Source organism: Ailuropoda melanoleuca, chromosome 4 (genome assembly GCF_002007445.2).
Source record: "Ailuropoda melanoleuca isolate Jingjing chromosome 4, ASM200744v2, whole genome shotgun sequence".
Taxonomy (NCBI): Eukaryota; Metazoa; Chordata; class Mammalia; order Carnivora; family Ursidae; genus Ailuropoda; species Ailuropoda melanoleuca.
The window spans coordinates 19,850,204-19,872,346 of NC_048221.1; the positions used below are offsets into that span (position 1 = coordinate 19,850,204).

The 22,143-nt window shown below is 54.4% G+C and overlaps 1 protein-coding gene across 3 annotated transcripts in view; it reads left to right on the forward strand.

Moving 5' to 3' along the window:
• The first annotated feature begins 3,180 nt into the window (after positions 1 to 3,180).
• The window catches only part of TEX264 (testis expressed 264, ER-phagy receptor), a 30,129-nt gene continuing 11,166 nt past the window's right edge, over positions 3,181 to 22,143 (forward strand). The window contains exons 1-5 of one of the 3 annotated variants that reach the window (XM_034658390.1): positions 3,181 to 3,324; positions 4,290 to 4,366; positions 5,887 to 6,019; positions 6,637 to 6,928; positions 16,068 to 16,289. In XM_034658390.1, the coding sequence (XP_034514281.1) occupies positions 6,671 to 6,928; positions 16,068 to 16,289 (480 nt within the window). In that variant the 5' untranslated portion in view covers positions 3,181 to 3,324; positions 4,290 to 4,366; positions 5,887 to 6,019; positions 6,637 to 6,670. Of the gene's footprint in view, positions 3,325 to 3,649; positions 3,709 to 4,289; positions 4,367 to 5,886; positions 6,020 to 6,636; positions 6,929 to 16,067; positions 16,290 to 22,143 lie in introns of those variants that run through there. The other 2 variants (XM_002918961.4, XM_019799414.2) reach the window with 2 other exon arrangements.

Here is a 22,143-nt window from a genome sequence, read left to right on the forward strand (position 1 = left end):
TGCCCCTTTCCTCTCTCAGGTTGGTTGGCTATAGTAACCCAGTGCATTGGGAAGAGGGAGCCAGGTAGGCTGCAGAGTCTAGTGCAGAGGGCTGGAGGAGATTTGGGTACTCTGTTACCACTACTGGGATGATACTCAGAAGAGGGGACCTCATACTGTGACCTGACCCAGGACCCTCCTCTGGAAGAGAATTCAGCCCAGGTGTGTGTGTGCACGTGTGTGTGTGTGCGTGCGTGTGCACGTGTGAGATAGAGTGTGCACTCCTGCACACGGGTGTAAACTGTTATCTGGTTGTGTTACTCAGGGTGGGCTGGGGACTCAATGGGAAAAATCCCCCTCAGCCTGCCCAAGACTGGTTTTTTTCCTGTACCCTCCCCAGAAGGGTCAGGGGAAGGGGGTCCAGGTGGGTTGAGGGGGTCGCAATGGATAACCACTAAGGCCACACTGCTGCCGGGAGGAGTGGGGGGATATGAAATGGCCCCAGGGACCCGGCACCTGGCTTTGGTTTTCCGTCTTCTTTCCTCAGGACGCCCCCTGAGGCCTGGGACCTGCTGCGCCTGGCTTTGAGGAGCATCTGTGGCTGGGTGCTCCAGCTGCTGGTGTGATCATGGGCTTCCCTCCTCTCTCAGCAGGGCAGGTGCTCCTGCCCCAGAGACTGGGCAACTGGCTGTTTCTATGACGTATTTATTTTTACTTGTGTTTCATGTCACTTTTTTAAAAAAGCAAACAGAACAATTGTAAGTCAGTATAACTGCCTATCAGTTTTCTTTATTTCTCTTTTTGTAAAATAAAATTTAAACTCAAGAAGGCAGTGGTGTTTGATCAAGGAATTGCCTGAACAGCTGTTTGGCTGGGTGGTGGTGAAACGGATATAACTTAGAGTATAGTGGGCACTGGGATGCCATGTGGCGCGGGGGCAGGAGGTAGGAATAGAGGGCAGACTGCTGGCAGGCTTTGTTGCAGTGGGGTTCACCAGGCTTTTTCTGCCTTAGCTCACCTGAAGAAGACCACATTTCCAGGCTCTAGAGGAAACAGTGAAACTGACTCAGAGTGGCCTAAGGCTAGATGGTCCTCAATCATGGCAAGTCCTGCTGGGGCAGCTCTAATCAGACTGGGTGGCTGGGAATTGGGTGTAGCATCAGTGCCTTTAGTGGGTGGGAGATGGCTGGTGGCAGGATCTGCAGACCATTTTACGCTGCATATGTCTTCTCTTCTCCATTTGTCACGTGAGTTAGTGGGTCTAACCACTGCCTCACAGAGAACTAACCAGGCTTTGGAATATGAGGAGGTAAGGGAAGGTGGGGGTAGTCTACCCTTTGTCTCTCCAGGTTTGGTCCCTGTAAGGGGAGGAGCCCTAGGGAAACAGTCTCTGGAAGTTTACTGAGGGAGAATTAAAGAGGCTCTGTGGGGGATTTCTTGGACAGAGAAAGGCAGGAGGAGACAAAGGCCAAGTCTGGGTTCATGAGAGAATATATGCTATTGGGAGAGAGGACTGGGAATGCAGTGTGTAGAGCAGATGGCTGGGTGAACAGGTACGCTTACACTTCAAGAGGGAAGAGGAACGCTGCCCTTGGAGGCTTGTCTTGGCTGCTGCCTCCTGGTGGCTAGCAGGGGTCTTGCAGAGATCCCTGCCAAGGGGTGGGCTTGCTCTGATGGGAGCCAACTGAGATGAAGGGGAGGAGGGGGGTTTATGGCCAGTAGCCCCAGTCACAGGCCGACTCTTCATTCACAACAGAGGTGGTGAAGCTCCTAAGGCACATCCTGAATTCTGACGTGGGCCCCTGGAATTCCCCAACCAGCCCAAAGGAAGTGAGCAGAGAGGACAAGATGAGGAAAGGGCAGCTCCATGCAATGGTTTCCTGGGAGAAACTCATCAGATTCTGAGAAACAGGAAAAATGCCAGGCAAACACTGTGGGCAGAAGCTGTCTTGTCTTTGAACTATGAACTAGCCCTTATCTCATTGGAAATGCTTCCAAGTGTATAGCCCACTTGCCTGGAGCACCTAAAGGGTTTGATCATGTATTTAATGTTCATAACCAAAACAGAACTGCCACGACCCTGCCAACCCAGCCCTGAGTGCCAGTAAGGGACCAGCTGCTCTTTCTGCCAGTGTTTGTCCAGAGAGGTGAGGATAAACTTGGTCCTGTGGATGAGGGTCATCCTTTCCTGCCTGTGGAAGGGAATTGTGTGAACTTGTGGGAAAGGAAGCCAGTGCCCCTATGTGCTCAGTCTGCCCTTTGCTAGTACAGTAGTGGAAACCACGCTAAGATGATTCCCCTTCCAAATATTAGTCCTCCGTGTCAGGAGCACCAACGTAGCTTCTGGCGGAGCCTGTCTTGCAGCCAAGCTTAGGAGCATAGTTTCTCCCTCCCCCAACTCCCTCCACTACAAGACTGGGCCTTTCAGGAGGGCAAAGTTTGATCTTTGGGGCTCTAGAAGAGTACTTTGTAGGTCCTCAGAAAAATGAGCTGAAGATTCAACCTATTTTCAAGGAGCTTACACTTGATCTGGGAGTTACCTAGAATACCTTAGGCTAGAGAGGCAGAACAGCCTCACCCAAGCACATCCTGGGCTCTCAGAGACGAGGCTGGAGGGGGGCGGTTCCTGGTTAGCTGCAAGGGGGCGGAGCCTGGGTTTTGTTCACTCAGCATCCCCAGCCCCTAGAACTATCCTGGCAGGTAGTGTATTCAGTAAGTGTTGGGTGGATGAATGACCACTCCTGGGCTCTGGTTGGGGGTGGGGTGGGGTGCTGGAGACAGGACTGACATTTGCGCTGTTCCAGAGGTTGGATCCATTCGCTTCTTCTCTGAGTCCAAGTTGGGCGTCGGTTTCCTCAGTTGTAAAAGCGGGGCAAGTGGCTCTGCCTTGCTGGGTTCCCAGGTCTGTTGGGACGCTTCAGTGAGATAAAGTGGCAGGACGAAGGGTGGTACAAATAAATGCCAGAGGTTGCTACTGCTTTGCTGAACTTCCCAAGCCTCTTCAAACGCCCCACTCTGGTGAGGGCTTCCTTGGACCCCAGCCTGGCTCTACTGTCGTGCACCAGGCTGACTTCCCTCCGTCTCCCACGACTGAGGCCGGGTAAGTTTGGGCGAGGTAGGAAGGTGCTCAGGGAGCTCCGCCCCTGACCGCTGCGGAGTGTGTGTGCGGGGGGGTGGAAATGGGCGCCTCCGCCCTCCAGGTCCCGCGCGCACGCGCCCACGGCCACGGCCACGTCCCGCCGCGAGAGGGGGCGGAGCGAACGTGCGCGGCGGGCGCGCGCAGGCTCCGCGACCTAGCCTGGAGCCGCCTGCGCCGGACGGCGTCCGCGGCGGGCGGCAGCTGAGGTGAGGGCCGGGCTGAATGAGATGGGCGGCCCCATGCGCGCTGAGGGCCTGGAACCTCTGTCCGCCTGGGCGCGACCTCAGGGGCCCCCGCGTCCCCTCCGTAAACCGCCCCCCCCCCGGCGCAGGCCGCTCTTTGCATCTTGTCTCGCTCGCAGCTGGCCCTGACCCGGTCCAAGGGCCGGAACGCGACCTTGGACCAGTTTGCCACCCCGGGTCGCCCCTGCTTCGGCCTCCGGTGCAGGGCACGCCCCGAGGCAGTGAAGCCCGAGCGGGGGTTGGGGGTGGGGAACTGAGGCAAGAACCGCACTTTAACTCCGCCCCTGCCTCTGGAGGCCGCGCCTCGCAGCGGCGGCTACAAACTTTAGCGTCTCTTAAGTTACGGAGGTGTGTTAGGCCCGGTGAGGTTGTGGCTGAAAAGAAAGGGGCTGGGTAAATAAGCGAGGTGCGGGTAAGCAGGGCTGGAAGCCCAGAGTGGGAGGCGGCGCTCCTCCTTCCCGCGCAGGCTCCTCGGAACCCCGGTCTTTCCGCTCCCGCTGGCCCCGAAGTTTAAGGGCCTGGCCCGCTGCCGCGGCGCAAGTGAGCAGCTCCAGGAAGCTAGCGCGGGACAGCCCGCCCAGACCCTCCGGCACCGGGCCATAGGCCTCGGTTTCTCCTCGCATGACCCGAGGAGAAACCGAGGCCAGAGGGGGACAGCCCCCCCGATGTCAGCGGCAGGGACTGTTTCAGAGCTGGGAGCGGTGGCTGGAACCCTCCAGGAAGAGGGCTCTCCAAGAACAGGGGCATGAGCCTGGCCCCAGTAAGAGTTGACATTATGAGGCCGAGTTTGGCTTCTGATTTCCGTAAGGGGTATGAGGACGAGGTAGAGGTGCAACCATGTGAAGAGAGAGTTATTGTAGAGGCCCTAGTGGGCTTTCCCTGAAAAGGCAAGGTGCCCAGCTCAGTGGTGATTTTCTCTCTGCCCCCAGCACTGGAACACTTGGAGCACTTGGTCCCTGCGGCGCTGGATGCCATGAGTTGGTAAAAGTGAGCCTGTCTTTTTCAGGTGAGCTTCCCCAGCCTTTCTCCTGCCCTTTCTCTTGAGTATGGGGAAATTCACTTTGCCCCGCCTCCCTCCTGTGCAGACCTAAGCTCTGGGGTGCATTTCCCCCTCTCTTCTGGGTCGTTTAGGAGGTGAGAGGAAGAGGGAGGTGGGGACTAAGTTGCTTTGAGGAGGATGGGGAGTGTGCAGCTGAGAGGGTAGGTCAAAATGAAGGATGGTCACCCTCAAGGCAACTAGCTGTGAATGAGAGCTTGCAGCTGAGAGCCTTGGGTTCAGAGATGTCCCAGCATGGATTAGGTGCTTGAACTTCTCTGCAAACCCTGTCACCAAGAAGGAGAACATGGAAATGGGGCCTGGAGTCAGATGGCGTGGGTTCCCATTGCCTGCATTTTGGTCTAGGGCTCTATTTAGTACCTTTGTGACCTTGAGCAAGTCTCTTAATCTCCCAATTCATACCTTGTCTTGAGGATTAATAAAGTAGCTGTGTTTCAACATTTAGATAGTGCCTGGCATATAGTAAGTACTTGGTGAAAGATTTATCATCATTATTATCATCATCATTATCACCAAAGAACACAGGAATGAAACTAACTGGAGGCAAGATGAGTAGGACAGCGAATGCATCCAAAAAAAAAAGCACAACTGTGGGACAGGAACACGTATGGGTAAGACCAGTGTGGTGTACCTCAGTTTTATTATCTCAAAGATGTAGGAGTTTAGTTTGCCTCTTTATGAGGCAAAGACTATGTGTACATTGACTCCAAAGACAATTTTTCAGGAAAAAATTTTGACACCCAGAACCCACAGGGAACAAATTATTCCATAGAGGTAAGTTTTCCATAGGGCTGAAGTGTTGACTTTCAACTCCCAAATCTTTTAAATTTTAAATACTAATTCTAAATACTTGGTGGGGAGAATGTTCCTCCAGTGGGTCACATGTTTCCGTTCCTGTTTAAACAGTCTTCTCAGTGCTTTGGCCCCCCCCCCCCCCCAAGGCAACTCAGGTCAAGCCCTCTGTATAAGAGGGTTAGGCTTCTGGCCCCATGCTTCATGGAAGGCTGAATGGTCTGCCTTGAGTGGCTCACACACCAGCCTCTGTTGTGTTCCTGGGCCCGCTCTTGAATAGCTTCTCTGCTTTTTTTTTTTCTTTTCTTACTGGAAATGAATGTCTTTATTGCTTGTACCATACAGAAAAGAGGAACGAGGAAAGGCCAGTGGGGAGGAGGGACAATTGTCAGATAAACGACATAAACACAGAAAGGAAAAAAAAGACCCTCACCCCACCAGGATGCCTTTCTGTGAACTACCTAGTGGAGGAGGTGGGGTAGCAGGATCAAAATCACAAAAAATAATTCTGAACACCTGGAGCTGCTGGTGGGGGGAAGAACAGGGCAGCAAGTGGACCCAGCTGTGACTCCCCCAGGCCAGCACCCCTTCCTCATGGGATGAACTGCTTAGGCCAGGGAGTAATTGTTCTCCCTGGTGTGTTTCCATTTCTACCAAACTTTTCTTCCTCCTCCTAGTTGCTAACCTATGGACTGGAAAAGTAGGATGAAGCTTGTTAGCACCAGTGGCTCAAGTCTGGGAAGCACAGTGCTGAACTTTGTTCTGGCTGCTCAGGCTGATTTGATCTGATCTTTCCCTGGTTCTGGATAGGTGAGCTTGCTGGATAGCAAGATTCCAAGGGCCAGATGTGCTTAGCAAAGGAGAGTTTCCTGTGAGAGCCTCTTCCTGTGGCACATTTTCCCCCTGGGGTTTTTTTCCTTATGGATTCCCTATTCGTTAATAAGTGATCGGAGCCTGGCGCTTGCCCATCCTCCCCCTGGCAGTGGTCCATGAGGCTTGGGGAAGCCAAGGAGGCAGTGTGGCAGTGTGTGGGAAGGAAGAGGTAATGTAGGGAAAAGGAAGGCTGGCTGACATCTTGCCCATCTTAGGGGAGGTTGGTTGGGGCTGGAAGTATGTCCCTGGCTGACTCACTCCTGTGCTCCTCTATGACTCAGTTTCCCCAGGTGTGACCAAGGCTGCCAGCTGACAGGCAGAGCTGTTCTGAGAGCCTCAACAATTGTGATTAAGAAATAAAGAGGCTTGTGGCTTCAGTCATCCTTTGTAGCTCTCTTCTAGGTCACTCTGTGTGTAAACACCCTGGCCCCTCCCCCTCCTGGGTCAGAGCACCCAAGGCAGGGCTGAGATTGGGCCAGAAGCGGCTGGCGGGCAGGTGGGCATATTGGTCAGAGCAGGCTACCAGCCTTCTCTCCCTCCTGTCTCTTTTGCAGCTGTCTTGGGGCAGAGTGTCGGGGGCACAGAGCCATGTCTGACCTGCTGCTCCTAGGCCTGATTGGGGGCCTGACTCTGCTGCTGCTGCTGACACTGCTGGCCTTTGCTGGGTATTCAGGGCTGCTGGCTGGGGTGGTGGTGAGTGCTGGCTCACCCCCCATCCGCAATGTCACTGTGGCCTACAAGTTCCACATGGGGCCCTACAACGAGACTGGGCGGCTTTTCACCGAGAGCTGCAGTGTCTCCCCCAAGCTCCGCTCCATCGCCATCTACTACGACAACCCCCACATGGTAAGGAGCCTTCTATGCCCTGGCTGGGGTTCCGCCTCATGGATGGACACAGGGCAGGGGTGTTGTAGTTTCTGAGGAAGGGGTGGGAAAATCCGTGAGCTGGTCCTACACATGACCTCCTCTCTGAGCTTGGAGCTCCTTCCAGATTTAACCTGGACTGCTGCTCCAGGCATCCTTTCTCCTTGCCCAGGTCTGGTTCTTGGCTCATGGCTACCCATGGACTTCTGACTGCAGGGGGCCACACCATTGCGTGTCCCTAGTTTCTGCTAGGGCTTTGGTCCCCTGCTTCTTCTTGCTGTGCCTCCCTCTTTCATCCCCATTGGAGGCCAGTGCTCTAAGGCCGGGCTGTTCAGATTCCACCCTCTCTTTGGAGTCATATCTTCTTGTTTCTGTGCCTTCCCCCTCTCAGCTTTCCTATTGTGGCTACAGCTCCTCAAGGGTTGAGAGAGCAGGCCCTGGGCATGGGGCTTAGAATCCTACCTCTTCAGCCATTCCAGTGGCCCCTGCCTCAGTGATATTGCATTTCTTTGGATGTTAAGCTGCCTGGTTTGGAGAGGGCGGCGGGGGGGGGGGCAAGTGGAGGCAGGTGAGCTTCCCAGAATGTCTAGGATGCTGGGGTCAGAGATGAGCCCAGCATCACTGGCACTTTGTGGGTGTCTGGCTGTACTTACCACCTGTAGTGAGTCAGGAACTCACCAGTGTGGCCTCTTGCCATGCATGGGATGGTACTGCCCGCAGCCGCATGGGCTGGCAGCTCTACTGAGAGTTCTTCAGCCTTCAGATCTGAGCCTTGGCAAACAGACCATTGGGAATCCCCAGCTCTGGATTCCTTGCCTGTAGAGCTCAAGTAGGCAAGGCCTACAGCCTATCCACCATCTGCTACCAAACCTCACTGGGGCACTTACAGAAACAAGGGCGCGCTGACTCTCTATGCCAGGTTCTGCTTGACACCTACACTCCAGAGATGAACAAACCTGGCCCTGCCCTCGGAAAGCTTCATGTGGTTGGCAAGTCAGCACATACAAATGAGTCTCTAATAGGCACTGTACTTGATGCCTACAGAGCTTTGAGCTGTGGGTTGGGGAGGGTACCTCAAGTTTGCCTGAGAGGCTCACAGAGGAGGTGGACTTTAGCTGGGACTTCTCCCATGCATAGAAATTTGCTCTGCCGGGAGGGGCCTCCTGATTGAGGGAAGTACAACAGTAAAGGCTTGCAGACATAGGACGACAGGGGAAGTGTGGCCAGTGGACATGTGGTGGGTGAAAAAAAGTGGTAAAAAGGTTTGCTGGGCCAGGCGGTGGGAGGAACAGCAGGTTGGCAGGCAAGGGGCACCACAGTTTGCCCTCTGTGATTTAGGAAGCTACCTGGATGGATGGCAGGTGGAAGAGGGGAGGACATGAGGCAGGGAGGTCACTGAGGAGATTGGGCTAGGCCCAGGTGAGGGGTGACATGGCCTGGTTGAGGGATGAGTAGACAATGAGGATTTGAGGTCACATGGTTGGGAGATGGCACTAAGTGGGAGTGGAGAGCACTGGAGCCTAAGTGACATGGGGCAGGAGCTGGGCTTTGGGAAGCTCCTAGACCAGATGCTTGACACCCCCACTCCTGCAGGGCTCTGTTCTAAAGTCCCTGCCCCTCCTTCCACACCTGGCCCAGTTGGAGCCCTCTGCAAGGCCTCAGTGAGAAGGAGAGTCCTTGCAGTTGCCTCATTCCTCATCAGCATGTCCCATGCCTAGAGCAGCACATTGCCTCTTGGGTTGGTAGTGCTAATTCCAGGATAAGAAAGGGCCAAGGCAGCAGTGTACCTCGGGATTAGTGCTGGAGGCTGATCCGGGGAAGAGTGAGACAGAAGAATCTTGGCATGGTGTGCTCTCCATGTGGCCTCCTGGCCCAGCCACTGCCTCCAGGCAACCCACCATATAGCTGTCTTTGGGGGGAGGCTGGGTATCCAGGGTACAGCCTGACTTCGGTGCCAGTCTGGGAGGGGAGCACAGCCTGAGAATAATACATCGCCAAGGTTGGCGGTCCTGGGTTCTGATTCTGTTTCATCACTGCCATGCTGTGTGATCTTGAGCATATCACATAATCTCTCTGAGCCTCTGTTTCTTCATCTGTAGAGCTGGGTTAAGATATCTGCTTCATATGTCGTCTGGCAAGAATTAAATTAGGTGACATAGGTGAGGCATTCATCCTACCACCTGGCCCTCAATAGCTGTTTAACAACAACAAAAAAGGGTGGCAAGACGTTTATGCTAATTAGGTGCACTGAGGCATTAGGCTGAGCATTCATGATCCAGGCCCAGCCTGGTTGTGGACATCTGGCTGGCTTAGAGGATGAATGTATAGGTTAAAGTGGTCCCTCTGATCCTGTCCCTCTCAGTCCTGGGTCACTCCAGAAGATACTCATGTCCCCATTCAGAGCTGGGTCATACCCTGACACCTGGGATAGCTCAGGGATGCTTAGTCTCCACCTACTCTGGGAGCTGGGCAGTGTATTCTCTGCCTAGCAGGGATTCTCACAGAGGATTCAGGAAGCCATAGACCCCCAGACTGCAGGTGCTCATGGCTATCACAGACTATCTGGTCTATAAGGTCCTGGGGCCTCAGGGTCCACACTGCTAATGTGATAGAGGAGGAGACTAAGGATCAGATAGCTAGAGTTGAGGTGTTAATCTCACATAGTTCACTCATACTTTTTGGTTTTATTTAACAAATGTTTGAGCAACTAATCTGTGCCACACTGCTGGGTACTGGGGGATCATGAAGACCAAAGGACCCAGCCCTCGGGACCTCTCAGTGTGGGTGTATCAGGGGATCCTGGGTGAGAGACCCCATCCAGTCCTGGGGAATGCTAAGAACCCCAGCCATCTCCCTAGGCTGCCTCCCTAAGCAGCGTCCAGTATGGGGCCCTGCATATTTTGGTTCACAGACGGAGGGGAGAGGAGGTAGGCTGAGATGTTGTGTAGCCCATCCCCACACCTACTCCCTTCCCAGTGAGCACAATGGGAATGAGAACCTGCTTCTGTGTGAGTGTAGGAAGAAGTGAGGCTATTTCAGGCTCTGTGAGTGGGGCAGGGAGTGACTAGGTGAGAGGTGGCCACCTGCTCTCAATGCTGCCCTCCCTCATAAGGTGTGGACTGACAGCTCTCTAGCCACTCCCCTCCTAGGCCTCAGCTCCTGGCCTCAGCTGGACAGGGAGAGGCTGGTTTCTGAGAAAGGCTTGGGGAGGCCTCACTTGGTCTGGTTGTGTGCCCAGGAGCAACACAGGAAAGGGCACCACCAAGGCAGGATCATGCCGATTGCTGTGGACTCTTTCATGTCAGATGCTGTTTGAGCATATATATCTCGTCAGCTTTGTGTCCTGAAGGGTCAGCATATATATGTCAGTCAACTCCAGATCCTGGAGTTCTGTATGGAAGAAGTTTCAGGGTCTGGGCAACTGGTTCTTGTTGGGCAAGAGAAAGGATTCCATTCTCCATCCCTGAGGGTCTTGGGAGGGGGAGGGGGAGGAATGAGGGAACACGTGACAGGAAGTGGACTGACCCTGGTAGTGGTTCATAGGTGTTCCTCTCCTCTCCAGAGCCCAGCATTCTTGGAGCGGCCATTTTCTCTTCTAAGTACCAAGGGAAGGGGGTGAGTTCTGGAGTCAGTCACTGATCTCTGCCAGGCTCCTCCCCCCAGTGTACATTTGAACACACACCCGCATGTGCACGCGCACACAGATCCAGTTCTGTTCTTGTAAAGCTGGAGAAGAGTCAAAATTGCTCTGCCCTCAGCCCTGCTTCCGAGGTGCAGTGTGGGGTCTGCGTCCTGGTCTCTCTCGGAGCCTGGGGTGTTGGGGGGCTGGGGAGAGCCGGGAAGACCCTGGGTGGCTCACTTGATCCTGGCCAGCTCTGGCCTGTGGAGAGGCCCTTCTGGGTCAGCTGCTGTCACCATGCCCATGGATCTGTCCTGTGTACCATCCTGGCCCCCCACCTCCTGCTCCACCCTCCGCCGCTGCCGCCTCCACTGCTGTTTGGGCTTTAAGCAACTTGTCTGCCTGCCCTTGTGGGGAGCCTGGCGGAGGCACGTGGGGCGTGGCAGCTGGTTCAGTTTCCCTGGCTGAAGCCTAGGAGGGGGTGCTTGCCCCAGGTATGGGGCAGATGGGGGAACTGGTGGTGCTTGGGTTCTGCCTTCAGTAAACTAGACTGTACTGAAGTTCCTGTTTTCTCCTAGTCCACTGAGAGTCAGCCTGGGACCACCAAGTCTGCAGGGGCTAAGGCTGGTAAGAGTGTTGATTTAGGCCTGTGCCACACTTCCCCTTCCCCTTTAGTGTGTGTGTGTATGGGGCCCCCCTGTGATCCCTGGAGGCACTGAGACCACATGAAGCCTGGGAAGGAATGGATTGCCCAGCGTTGACCCCTCAACAGGGGCAGTGGGAATGTGGGCTAGCTGATGTTTCCAAGGGCCCAGGCTATTCCCTACCCCAATTACCTGAGATGATTTTCTTCCAGATGGAGTCCAGCCTTCTGCTCCATAGCAGGTTAACTGTGTGGGGCAGCCCTGGAAAGGCACAGCCCTCTCTTCCCAGCAGAGCTGCCTTTGGTAGGGAGGAGGGCTGGAGTGTGGGAGGTGAGGGCTTTGGACTCTTTCTGGGTTTGAATCAAGGCTCCACTGCTTACTAAAGTGTGACTCTGAGGGAGTCACTTGGTCTTTCTGAGAATCCCCACCTCAGGGGTTTTGTTTTTCTGGGGACTAAATAATAAGGATAATGCCCAATAGCTGGCCCCCAGTAGATGCTTAGCACTCTTGGCACCCCCTCCCCTGGGCCTCGTGCCACTAGGACTTTGTACTTTTGGGAACCCTGCTTGCCTGCCTCTGGCCCAGCCTCTTGCAGGTTGCCTGGGCTGTGAGAGGAGGCGCAGCACAGGGACACTGTTATGCAGGCCGTTCCTAGCCAGGGCCTAGTTCTTGGGCTCCCAGGTGGCTTTGCGTGCTGTGGTGCAGCTCTGGTGCAGCCAGTCTGCCTGGGTTCGAATCCAGACTCCCAACACTGCCTTGCTGTGTGGCCCTTTCTGAATAGCTTTCTGTCTGGGTCTCAGAAGCAGAGTTGTTGGTGGTACCCTACTGCACAGTGTTGTTTGGATTGAATGAGTTGATACATGGAAGGCAGCGATCGGGGCAGACACCCGCTGTTGTTAGGATTATGCTTGGTGGTGAAAAGAAGGCCTTGAAAGACTTCTCAGTGAGAGTTCCCAGAAAGCCCCCAGAACCCCCTTTGGAGGTTGGCATCCTGCACACTCCCCTCCCCTCCAGCCTGAAATATGGGTTCTGTCCTCTGGCCCTGCTGTCTGTGTCACCCATATCCTGACTAGTGCCAGACCAGCTTTTGCCTTTGGATACCACCTGCTTGGGGAAGTTGGACATGTGGGGCTTGGTGTGTTGACCTGCAGCACCCCAAAGGTTAAATGAACCCACTGTTCAGTAATGAATAGCTGCGGCTGCTCTGTTCCCCCTCAGGGGTACCAGTGCCAGTGAAGGGCACTATCCCTACTTGTCCCCTTATCTTGGGCAGTTTTGGACGGGGTATGCTGGCCAGGGAGGATTTGAGGCAGCTCGCTGGGCCTGGGATCGGCAAGCATTGCAGCTGTCTTCATCAGATGTTGCAGGTTATGGATCTAGGGCTGGCCATTTCTATTGAACCCAACCATCTGGGTTTGGTCTGGACCAACTGACACTGTTTTTCCTTCTAGATCCTGGAAGGTACCAGTCTTGTAGAGTTTCTGGACTCAGTGAAGTCTTAGCCAGGCAGGGACACTCTTTTCATTATGGCCTCACCAACAGGGTCAATCTGGCACTATGAGACCTCTCTGGAAGGAGCATTGGGGCCAACTTGTACCCAGAAGCTTTAGGTTCCAAGCAGACTGCCCTCTTCTCACATGCCAGGACTCAAGAGACCTCATAGCTCTTGTTCTGGGCACAGGTTCCTAGAGAAATGACTGATATAGGGAGCAAGCAGATGGAACTGGGAGGCCCAGGCTGACCTCCTAGGGTCAGGCCCAAATAGAGGCATTGCATTGAATCAAGGTGGGTGGAGTTTCTAGCTATCAGGACACTCCCATTATCTTCTAGGCCCTTGACTTTAGTGGGCCATTCTCCTGGAGGTGGGCATGGGCTCTCCAGGGATCCCAGGGAAGCCTTCCCCTGCTCCTGACCAGCCTCGCCCCTCCCCAGCTGGTCTTAGGGCCTGTTCCATCTCCTTGCTGGTGCCTGGTTCAGCTGCTGAACTCCAGCATCTCCAGCTGGTACAGGGCTGCTTAGCAGGTGGTGGGCTTGCTGAGTAACTTCCTAGGCTGCCCTTTAGCCTACTGGCCAGGGCAGAATGGGGCAGGAGGTATCCTCACTTGTGGAATTGAGGGGTTGCTCAGGCAGAAATGGAGCACCTGAGGCTAACATACCTCTAGGATCTCAGGAGTCCTGTCTCACTAGCTTCTTCCCTTCCCTGTGATGGAAGTTCCTCTTTTGAGATAGTGGAAGAAGAGGTTTGCTCATGTGCAGGGCCTGTGTGTGCATGTGCAGGCACGCATGTGCTGTTGCTGAGCATACCCCAAGAACTTAATGTGTGCACAGGATCCTGGACCTTTCTGCCTAGAAGCCTGGAGTGGTGGGGAGAGACGGAGGGACCATCAGTTACTGTGTAGCACAAGTCGTGCTCCTTTGGGTGGGAATTTGGGATCAGAGAGGAAGGGCTTCTTGGCAGGGAGCATCAGAAGGCTTTGAGGAGGAGGGTTGAGCTGAGTCTTAAAGCATGGGCAGGAGTTTCCCAGGCAGAAGGGACTCTGGAGTAGGGTGAAGAAGGACATTCCAGGCAGAGGAAGTAGCTTACGCAAAGGCAGGAAGCATGGGAGGACATGGCATGTTTGGGGAGCTGCAAATAGTTCCGTGTGGGCGTGTGCAGGGTTGTGGTGGGAGAGGAGGCTGGCAAGGCGGGCTGGGCCAGAGCCTGGATTTGTCCCTCCCTCTGCCACTCAGATGCTCAGTGGACACTTGCCCACCTGGGTTCTGACCCCTACTGGGACCTGAGGATGCAAAAAAGGAGTGTTTCGTGAGTGTGTGGACAAATTCAGGTAGTAGTGTTCTGTGGACCACTCTAGACAATGTTGCATGCTGGGCTGGAGAGTTTCATCCTAGAGCAGGATTGGGAGCCATTGAAGAGTTATAAGCAGGGTCGTCACGGGTGTTGTGATTTTTAGGGTGTTGTGGGGCCGTTGGGAGATCAAGGAGGATGTTGAGCTTGGGAGCTCCATAAAAGCTGCTGAAGTGATCCCAGAAAAGACCCTGGGACCTAATCCCAGGTGGGCCAGAGATGATCAGTCAGGTGGCTTTCCATCCATTTCTCCATCTAAGCTACATTGAATGTTTCTTTTGTACACCACAAGTTGCTAGGGTCAGGATCATGGGGACTGGCATTGCAGCAGGCACTGTCCCTCCGTCTGTCAGCAGGAGGCCTTGCCAGCACTTCCGACTTCAAGCCTTGGATGTGAATGGAGCGGTTGCACCATCTATAGATAAGAGATGGTACTGCACTGGGCCCCAGTGCCTCTGCCTGGATTGGGGGGAAGCAGTGTCAGGCCAGTGAAGTGACTGCTGCCAGGTAGAGTCAAGGAGGCAAGAATTTACAGCAAAATGTTGGGGGAGATGTGTGGGGGGGGGTGGCACTGAGCTACCCTGAAAGACTCCCCAGGAGGGTGCTTGAACCTGAAAAATGGGCAGGGAGGAACTACAGGTTCAGAGGTTTGGGTGAATGGGCATTGCAGGCCAAGGGTCACTTATTTGGCCTGTGTCATAGCTGCTAATACCCAACAACATTTACAGCACTTGCTGAGTGCTGTACCAGGCTGAGCTCCCATATGAAGTATCTCATTCAGTACGTCAGTTCTGTAAGGAACTTGTGCTCCAAGAAACCAAGGGATTTATCCAGAGTTACATGACTCACAGTTCACACCCAGTCCTGACTTTCTCCAGAAGTTGTGGTCCTGACCACTGCACCGTATTGCCTGCCAATAAAGCCCTGAGCTAGGCGTAATGACAGGATTCAAGGGGGCAGCAAGGAGGCCCAACTGCAGAGAGCTGGGAGTGACTTCCAGAGACAGCACAGAAGTGAGAACCTGGAGTTGGTGCATGAGTCCCAGGCAGAGTGAGACTCCAAGGACAGAGCTGGGCTGGGCTGAGAAAACCCTACAGGATTGTTGACAGGGCCTGGAAAGAGAGGGCAAAAGCAAGAACAGGTAAAAATGACTTCCTGGTGCTGGGAAGGTAGGCCAAGAGAAGCAACTGGAGCTAGAGGGAGTTTGAATTTAAGGGTCAGTGGGCCCCAGGCAATGGGAGAAAGGGACCTTCAAGTTGAGGGAAATCCAGGATTGACAGCACAAGGTCTGTGATGAGTGTCTTAGATTCAGGATCAGATACCCCTGGGGGTATCAGGGGCTGATGTAGATTCAGGTGGCAGGAAATGAGACAAATTGGGGCCCCTTGATGCCAGAAGGAGAGGTGAGTGCTGGGCTTTGCAGGCATGGGGCTGGGCCTAGTAAGTATTGGAGACTCACATGGTACCCCACTTGCCTTGGGTTTATGGGATCCAGGAGAGGAAGGGCAGCTAGGGAGGGGAGCAGAGTGCAGTGACGTACAGGTACTAGGGGCCCAGGGAGACTTGGAGGGGAACCAGCCATCTCCAGCTGAGCCAGGAAGGGACTTGGCAGGTGTGGCAGGGCTTGGGATGGGTTGGAGAGAAGGTCTGGAGGCTCTGGTGATGGTGGCTGGCCCAGCCTGAGGCACTGGAGAAGAGGATCTCAGTTTCGTCAGCAACCCAGAGTTCAGTGTGGTCCCGCTTCCTGACCAGTGACCCTCCACAGCACAGGGCCTGGAATATTTGTTGGAGCATAAATGAAGGGATGGGTGAGTCCTGCATCAGGATGCCAGAGGCTAGGGCCCCGGATAAGTTCCAGAAGGAAAATACTCTCCTCTATCATGGTATCTGGGGCTGTGGCCTATTAGGGCTCGTGGTTCTGCCAGGCCTGAGCTGGCACAGAACCCAGGTGACAAGAGTTCTGAGAGCCTCTTTCCTTTGCCGAACACTGACACCCCTGCTCTTCCTCCCCAGGTACCCCCTGAGAAGTGCCGCTGTGCGGTGGGCAGCATTCTGAGTGAAGGTGAGGAGTCACCCTCCCCTGAGCTCATCCAACTCTACCAGAAATTTGGCTTCAAGGTGTTCTCTTTCCCGGCACCCAGCCATGTGGTGACAGCCACCTTCCCCTACACCTCTCCCCTGTCCATCTGGCTGGCTACCCGCCGTGTCCATCCTGCCCTGGATGCCTACATCAAGGTGAGAGACAGGCCTAGTGTAAGTGTGTGTTGGGGGATAGCCAGTCCTTCAGGTGGGAGACAGGGAGGACTGCCCAGGCTGGGAGGAAAAGCTGCCTTTGGGAGGGCAGCACCCTGGGGCCCTCATGGAGCAGGTGCCTGTGGAACTAGGAAGATGGGCAGAGGCTGCTGGCATCTATTCCAAATGCCCAAGACCTTGTGGGTACCAGAGCATCTACTAGGAGCATAGGGAGCTTGTTCAGAAACCTAGCCTGGTCAGTTCAGCTCTGGCTTGGACTAGAGACATTTTTAGTTCTCAGCCCCCACTCCAGGCTCAGATGGATGGACAGGTCCACCCTGACCCTTTTCTGCTGGAGGCCCACAGAACGAGAGCCCTGAGGCTTCCAGGGGCTGCAGGCCCAAGGTGTTCATGTGTTGCCCCAGGCCTGGCCCCTGCATGGGCTTGTGCACCTGCTCCCTGAGGTGGACTGGGGCAGCAGCAGCCCTTATGTCCTTTAGTTCCTGACCTGGTCATTGGTAATGCTAGCAGACTGGCCTACCTAGAAGAAGGAAGAGATCTGATCAGGGGTCTCTGTCTCCACAAGGATTTTTAAAAATTTTCCCTGTTGGACATCCCTCCTCCTCCAGAACATTTTGTAAACTTGGGTACTAGGGAATGACCAAATTGGGCTTGAAAGCAATTGTTTACTCATCCATTCAACTTGAATTTATTGAATGTCTTTGTGCCACATACTGTGTTGACACAATGTGAAACTTTGGTATATGAAATAGGCATTTATAGCAAGTGGTAGAGACAGGTAATAAATGTCACACAAAGGGCACCTGGCTGGCTCAGTCAGTGGAGCATGCAACTCTTGATCTCAGGGGTGTGAGTTCAAGCCCCACATTGGGTGTAGAGATAACTTAAAAATACAATCTTTAAAAAAAAATGTCAGATAAAAATGGGATACGTGCTAGAAAAGAATGGTGGGGAAGGGCAAGGGACCAACTTGGATAGAGTGCTCAAGGACAGCCTCTTGGAGGAGGTAACCTCTCAGGTGGAATCCTGAAAGAGCCCTTGGAGAAAGGGGTAGGAAGATTCCAGGCAGAGCAAAGTGGGAGCATAGGTTTGACCTAAAGATGGTAGGAAGTCACTGCAGTGTTCCAGCCAGGAAAATAACACATGATCTGAGCCCTTAGCCACACATGTACAAGACACGCTCTCATCCTGGGCAGGGTGGGACCAGATCCCAGATCCATGGGACCAGTGGAGATGCTTAGGAGGCTGTCAGGATTTCTACATGAGTGGTGGTAGCTTGGACTGGGGCAGTGGCTGTAGAGATGCAGAGAAGGTGGAAATTTTGGAGGTAGAACTGATGGACTGGTGCGTGGATTGGATGCTGTGGAGGGGCTGGCAGGGCAACCAGCTCTGTAGACCGTGTAGTGGGGAGCTGCCTGAGAAACAAACAGGACAAGAAAACAGAAATTTGAATTTGGTGGATGTGAAGGAACGTGATGGCTCTCTTCTCCAGAGCAACCTGGGGGAAGGGACAAGGCCTCGATGATGGACATGGGAGCTCAGACAGGTCTTGGTTAAGGAGGTGAAAAGAGTCTGGTGAATGAATAACTGGGTCAGGAGCTGTGGCCTTGGTGGTCAAGGACAGGAAGAGAAGAAACAGGAACAGAAGAAACAGACAGCTGACTCTGTGGTAGGGCAGGGGCATGGGGAGAATAGAGGTGGAGTTCCTTTGTGAGCTGGACAGTGGCAGCCAGAAGGGTGCTGGGGAGGAGGTGCTTGCCTGGGGGTGAGTTGGGCTGGAGGCTGAGGGCGGGCTGAGGCAGGAGGTGGGGGTAGCTGGCTGGTGGTAAGGACAGAAATGCAGACATTGGTACCTGAGGCCTGCTCAGCGTGCGTTCTGAGGGGGCCTCAACTGTTTCACCCAAGAAAGGCTGCTGGGTAGTGTCTTCAGTCCTGTTGGTGCCATCTTCAACCTCAGGGTTGGAGCAGCACCCCCGGAAAGAGACTTTCTGGGTTCCAGACCTCAGAACAGGACATGTGGCATGTGGTGTGATGGCGAGCAACTCAGCCACCAAAGCCTTTTCCTGGCTTCAGGGGTTTATTTTTAGACACCTTTGTCCAAATTTCCCGGCCCCTGACAGCTTCACAAGTTGCCTGGTTTTGACGTCACCTCTTTGATGAAAGCCCTTCCTCCTTCTTCCTCCTCCCATGGGAGCCTGTCAGCTGCACTCTGGGCTTGATTCTCCTGGGGTGGGGGCTGGAGCAGGGGGCTACCATTCTCTTTCCTGCCTTCAATGAGGAAGCCAGGGACGGGTACAGGAGAGAGAGCAAGGGGCTTCTCCAGGGATATCTGTGAGGCACGCTGCTGTGGGCTTGGCCACCAGCTGGGAGAGTGAGAGAGATGCCAGGCTGCTCACAGTAGAGGCATGGCCCAAGGTGCTCTGATGGTTTCTGGAACCAGAGGTCACCTCTGCCCCTGTGTTTAGCCTGATCTTGTGTTCTGGGGAGCATATCATGTGAAACAAGGAAGGGGCTTAGCCTGCCGTGGACGGGGTAATGGCCCTGTGCCTCTCTCAGCCTGGAAAACAGAGAGAAGAGAACATAAAGCTCTCTCCCACACCTGCCCTCTTCCCCCGCTGCCCTGGAACCAGAGAAAAGAGGCTGCTAATGAGACTGTGGGCTCTTCTGACTCTCCCAGCTCTGACAGCTGGCTGCCTGTGTGTGTGTGTGTGTGTGTGTGTGTGTATGTGTGTATGCACGCCCTTCTTTTTCTCCATCTCTCTGCCTTCTCTGGATCTGAGTCTGGGTCTGCTGTGGAGGTGTTTCATATGGAATGACGGCAACCATCAGCTTTCTGTTTCAGGAGGGGTGAGGGGTAAGGGAGTCCAGGAGCCCTGCTGCCGGAAGGATGGGAGGGAGGGCTTGGCAGGCTGGGACAGGGGGCAGGGGGCAGGGGTGAATGGTCGCAGAGCTTTGGGTGAGGGAGGTGGAAAGCAGCTGCTGTCCTGGCAGTTGCAGATGTGCCTGAGACTGGGCAGGATTGATCTCATGGGACAGAAAGGTCCTGGGGGTCACTGTAAGGAACCCAAAGAGAAGCATTTGCCAGGTTTCTGTGGGGATTCTAGAATGATGTATAGATCCCAGCTTTGTAATCTATGTGGCAGCCTCTGACTCTCTCGCCAGCTCTCCCCAGCTTGGCAGCCTGGCAAGCTGAACTGTAAGGGCTAAAACTGCTTTTCTTCACATAAACCACTGGGGGGCTCCAGGCAGAGCAATCTGGGACTGCGTCTGTGTGAGGGGATGCCTGGGTACCATGTGACTATCATTTTTTGTGGAAAATGCCCCAGCTTTGTCAGCTGCTCCACCAGAGTCCAAGGAGGTGGCATCCTTGGGCAGGAGGAGATCACCCCCTGAGCCCCAGGAAGTGTGTGTGGGGGCCTCTGGCAGCTACAGGAGGGAACTGAGCTTTCTTGAAATTGTAGGGCCACAAAGGAGATGGGACCCAGGCAGGTGTCAGCCCAGAGCAATAGGCAAAGGCCCCAGAATTCACCACAGGGAAGGCTTGGGCCACCTGGAGCAGACCAGGACCGAGTGAGAGATCTGGGGATCCCTTGTGTGTGAGAGGCCCCTGAGCTCAGTTCCTGGCTCACAGCTATCTATAGCAGTTGGCAGAGAGGTCATTGAGAGTGTTAGACTGCCTAGCCAAGCCCCCCTGTACCTGACTTCCTCTCATCAGGATCCCTGATCTTCGTAAACCGCCTACCCCAGGGTCCCTGCTTTCCAGGAGTTTTCAGGGAGGGTCCTTGTGATGGTGGGATATCTTCTCCTGAGTTTAGGGAGACACAGGGCATTGTCCGTATGGAAGCTGATTGGCTGGGAAGTGTAGGCAGGCCTTGGGGGTCAGACATTGGCTTTTCCTCCATAGTATTGTAGAGAAGCTGGGGGAAGTGGGGACAGGATGGATATAGTGAGTTGGTTGGTTGGGGGCAGTCTTGGTGGCAAAGTTCTAGGACAGCTGGTTTGATGGGGTTGTCTTACTAGGGGGTTTAAAGTGGGCAGGAACCCCAGACCATAGTTCTCAGACCTCTCTGGGGCAGCAGCCTAAGTCTTTGCTAAGGTGCCGCCGTGGCTTGGCTGCCAGGGGTGAGGTTGCACTTGGACCCTTACTCGGTTCAACTGGAGTAGCTCTCCCTCTGGGTTTTAGTAAACCAGATGACTTATGAGCTTTTGTTTGGTGGAGGACATCTGAGATTTCATGGTTTGAAACCTCTGTCCTCAGGTACACCTGGGCAGACTCCCCCCCACCCCGCCAACTGCATGTCTGTCACAGACCTTGAGGACATTGTGGCAGCTGCAGTGTTGAGTGGAGCTGGGAGGCACCAGGGCTCATCCCATGTGCAGACAGGGGCAGGACCCCCAGAAGAGGCAGTTGTTTCTGGGGAGCATGACTGACTGGGAGCTGGACCTGAAGGGAGCCCTGCAGTTCTCCCCGGGGTGGTGGTAACTGAACTCTCGAGTGGTGGGTGATCGGATGGTGTTGTCGTTGGGCAGCCAGCTGGGGACAAAGGAGCAGGGGCCTCAGCAGGGTGCCTGCGGGAGTGAGTCAGCCTATTGAGCTTTGGGAGTCTGTTGCTTTGTCCCAGCAGCATGGGCAGAGACTAGGGTCCTGGCCAGTGGCTCAGAATCTTCTGTATGTGTTTCCCCTTAACCTGCCTGGGTAACTTTGAAGAAGTCAGTGGCAAGGGGGGGAATTTGAGCCCACTCTGGGACTAGAACAGAGTGGGCAGCAACATGACCCTGGCAGTGGGAATCCAGGACGCTCCGGTGAGAGGTAGAATCTGGGGTCATCTCTCTCTCCGTGCCCATTGCCCTTGCTGAACAAACGTGGAAGGGTTCAGAACTTTATTCTTCGTAAGGAAGGCCCCCCGACAGCACCTCAGCTCAGTTGCTTACTCAGCAGTTATTTATTAAGCTCTGTCTTACACAGCGTTGTTCAGGGGATGGGGGAAGCAACTGGAAGGCAATCATAGGGTCCTAATCAAAGCCCACATTCCCATCATTTTACAAATGGGGAGAAGGAGGCCTGGGGAGGGGAGGTTCCCCAAGGTCAATGGATGAAATGGTGGCTGAGTCCAGACTGGGTGCCCTGGGCTGAGGATCATTCTGCTGGCCATTTGCTTTTTGCCACTTTGCCCCGCCCATGGGTGGGGCTGGGCCCAAGAGGTTCAGGACCTGTTATGAATTTGGGATAGGTCCCCAGGGTGGGCCTGGGATGGCAGCACAGTGGGCCATCATCTAACTGACCCTCTGTGTATAGGCCTGGTAGGCAGAGTCAGGCCTGAAGCTGCTGGTCTAGGAGTCTGCTTGGGGAGTCAGAAACAAAGGGCAGAAAGAGCCTGGCTGTCCATTTGCCCAGCAGGCGCCCATTAAGGGAGACCTTGGTGGTTGCTCAGGGCACAGGAAGCAGTTGCTGCAGGTGCCTTACTGGGGCTCCAGGGCCAGCTCACTTGCCAGTGCTGCCACCTGCAAATTGGCCTGTCCCAGCTCAGGGAGGAGAGCACTCTCAGCAGTGCCAGGACCTGGGGCTGAGTGACAGGCCCCCAGAATTCTTTCCTTGCCCATTTCCCACAGCCACAGGGTTTAGCCATGCCCAGGGAGAGTGAGGTAGGGAGGGGAGGGATGGATTCACCAGGGAAGGTAAAGCAGCCTTTGGAAGGTGGTGGCATTTGGGCTCAGCCTTGAAGGAAGGGTAGCATTCTCCAGGTGAAAAGTCAGGTCAAGCAGAGTCACTGATTTGGGCATGGGTTTTTTGGGTTTTTTAAAGATTTTATTTATTTATTCGACAGAGATAGAGACA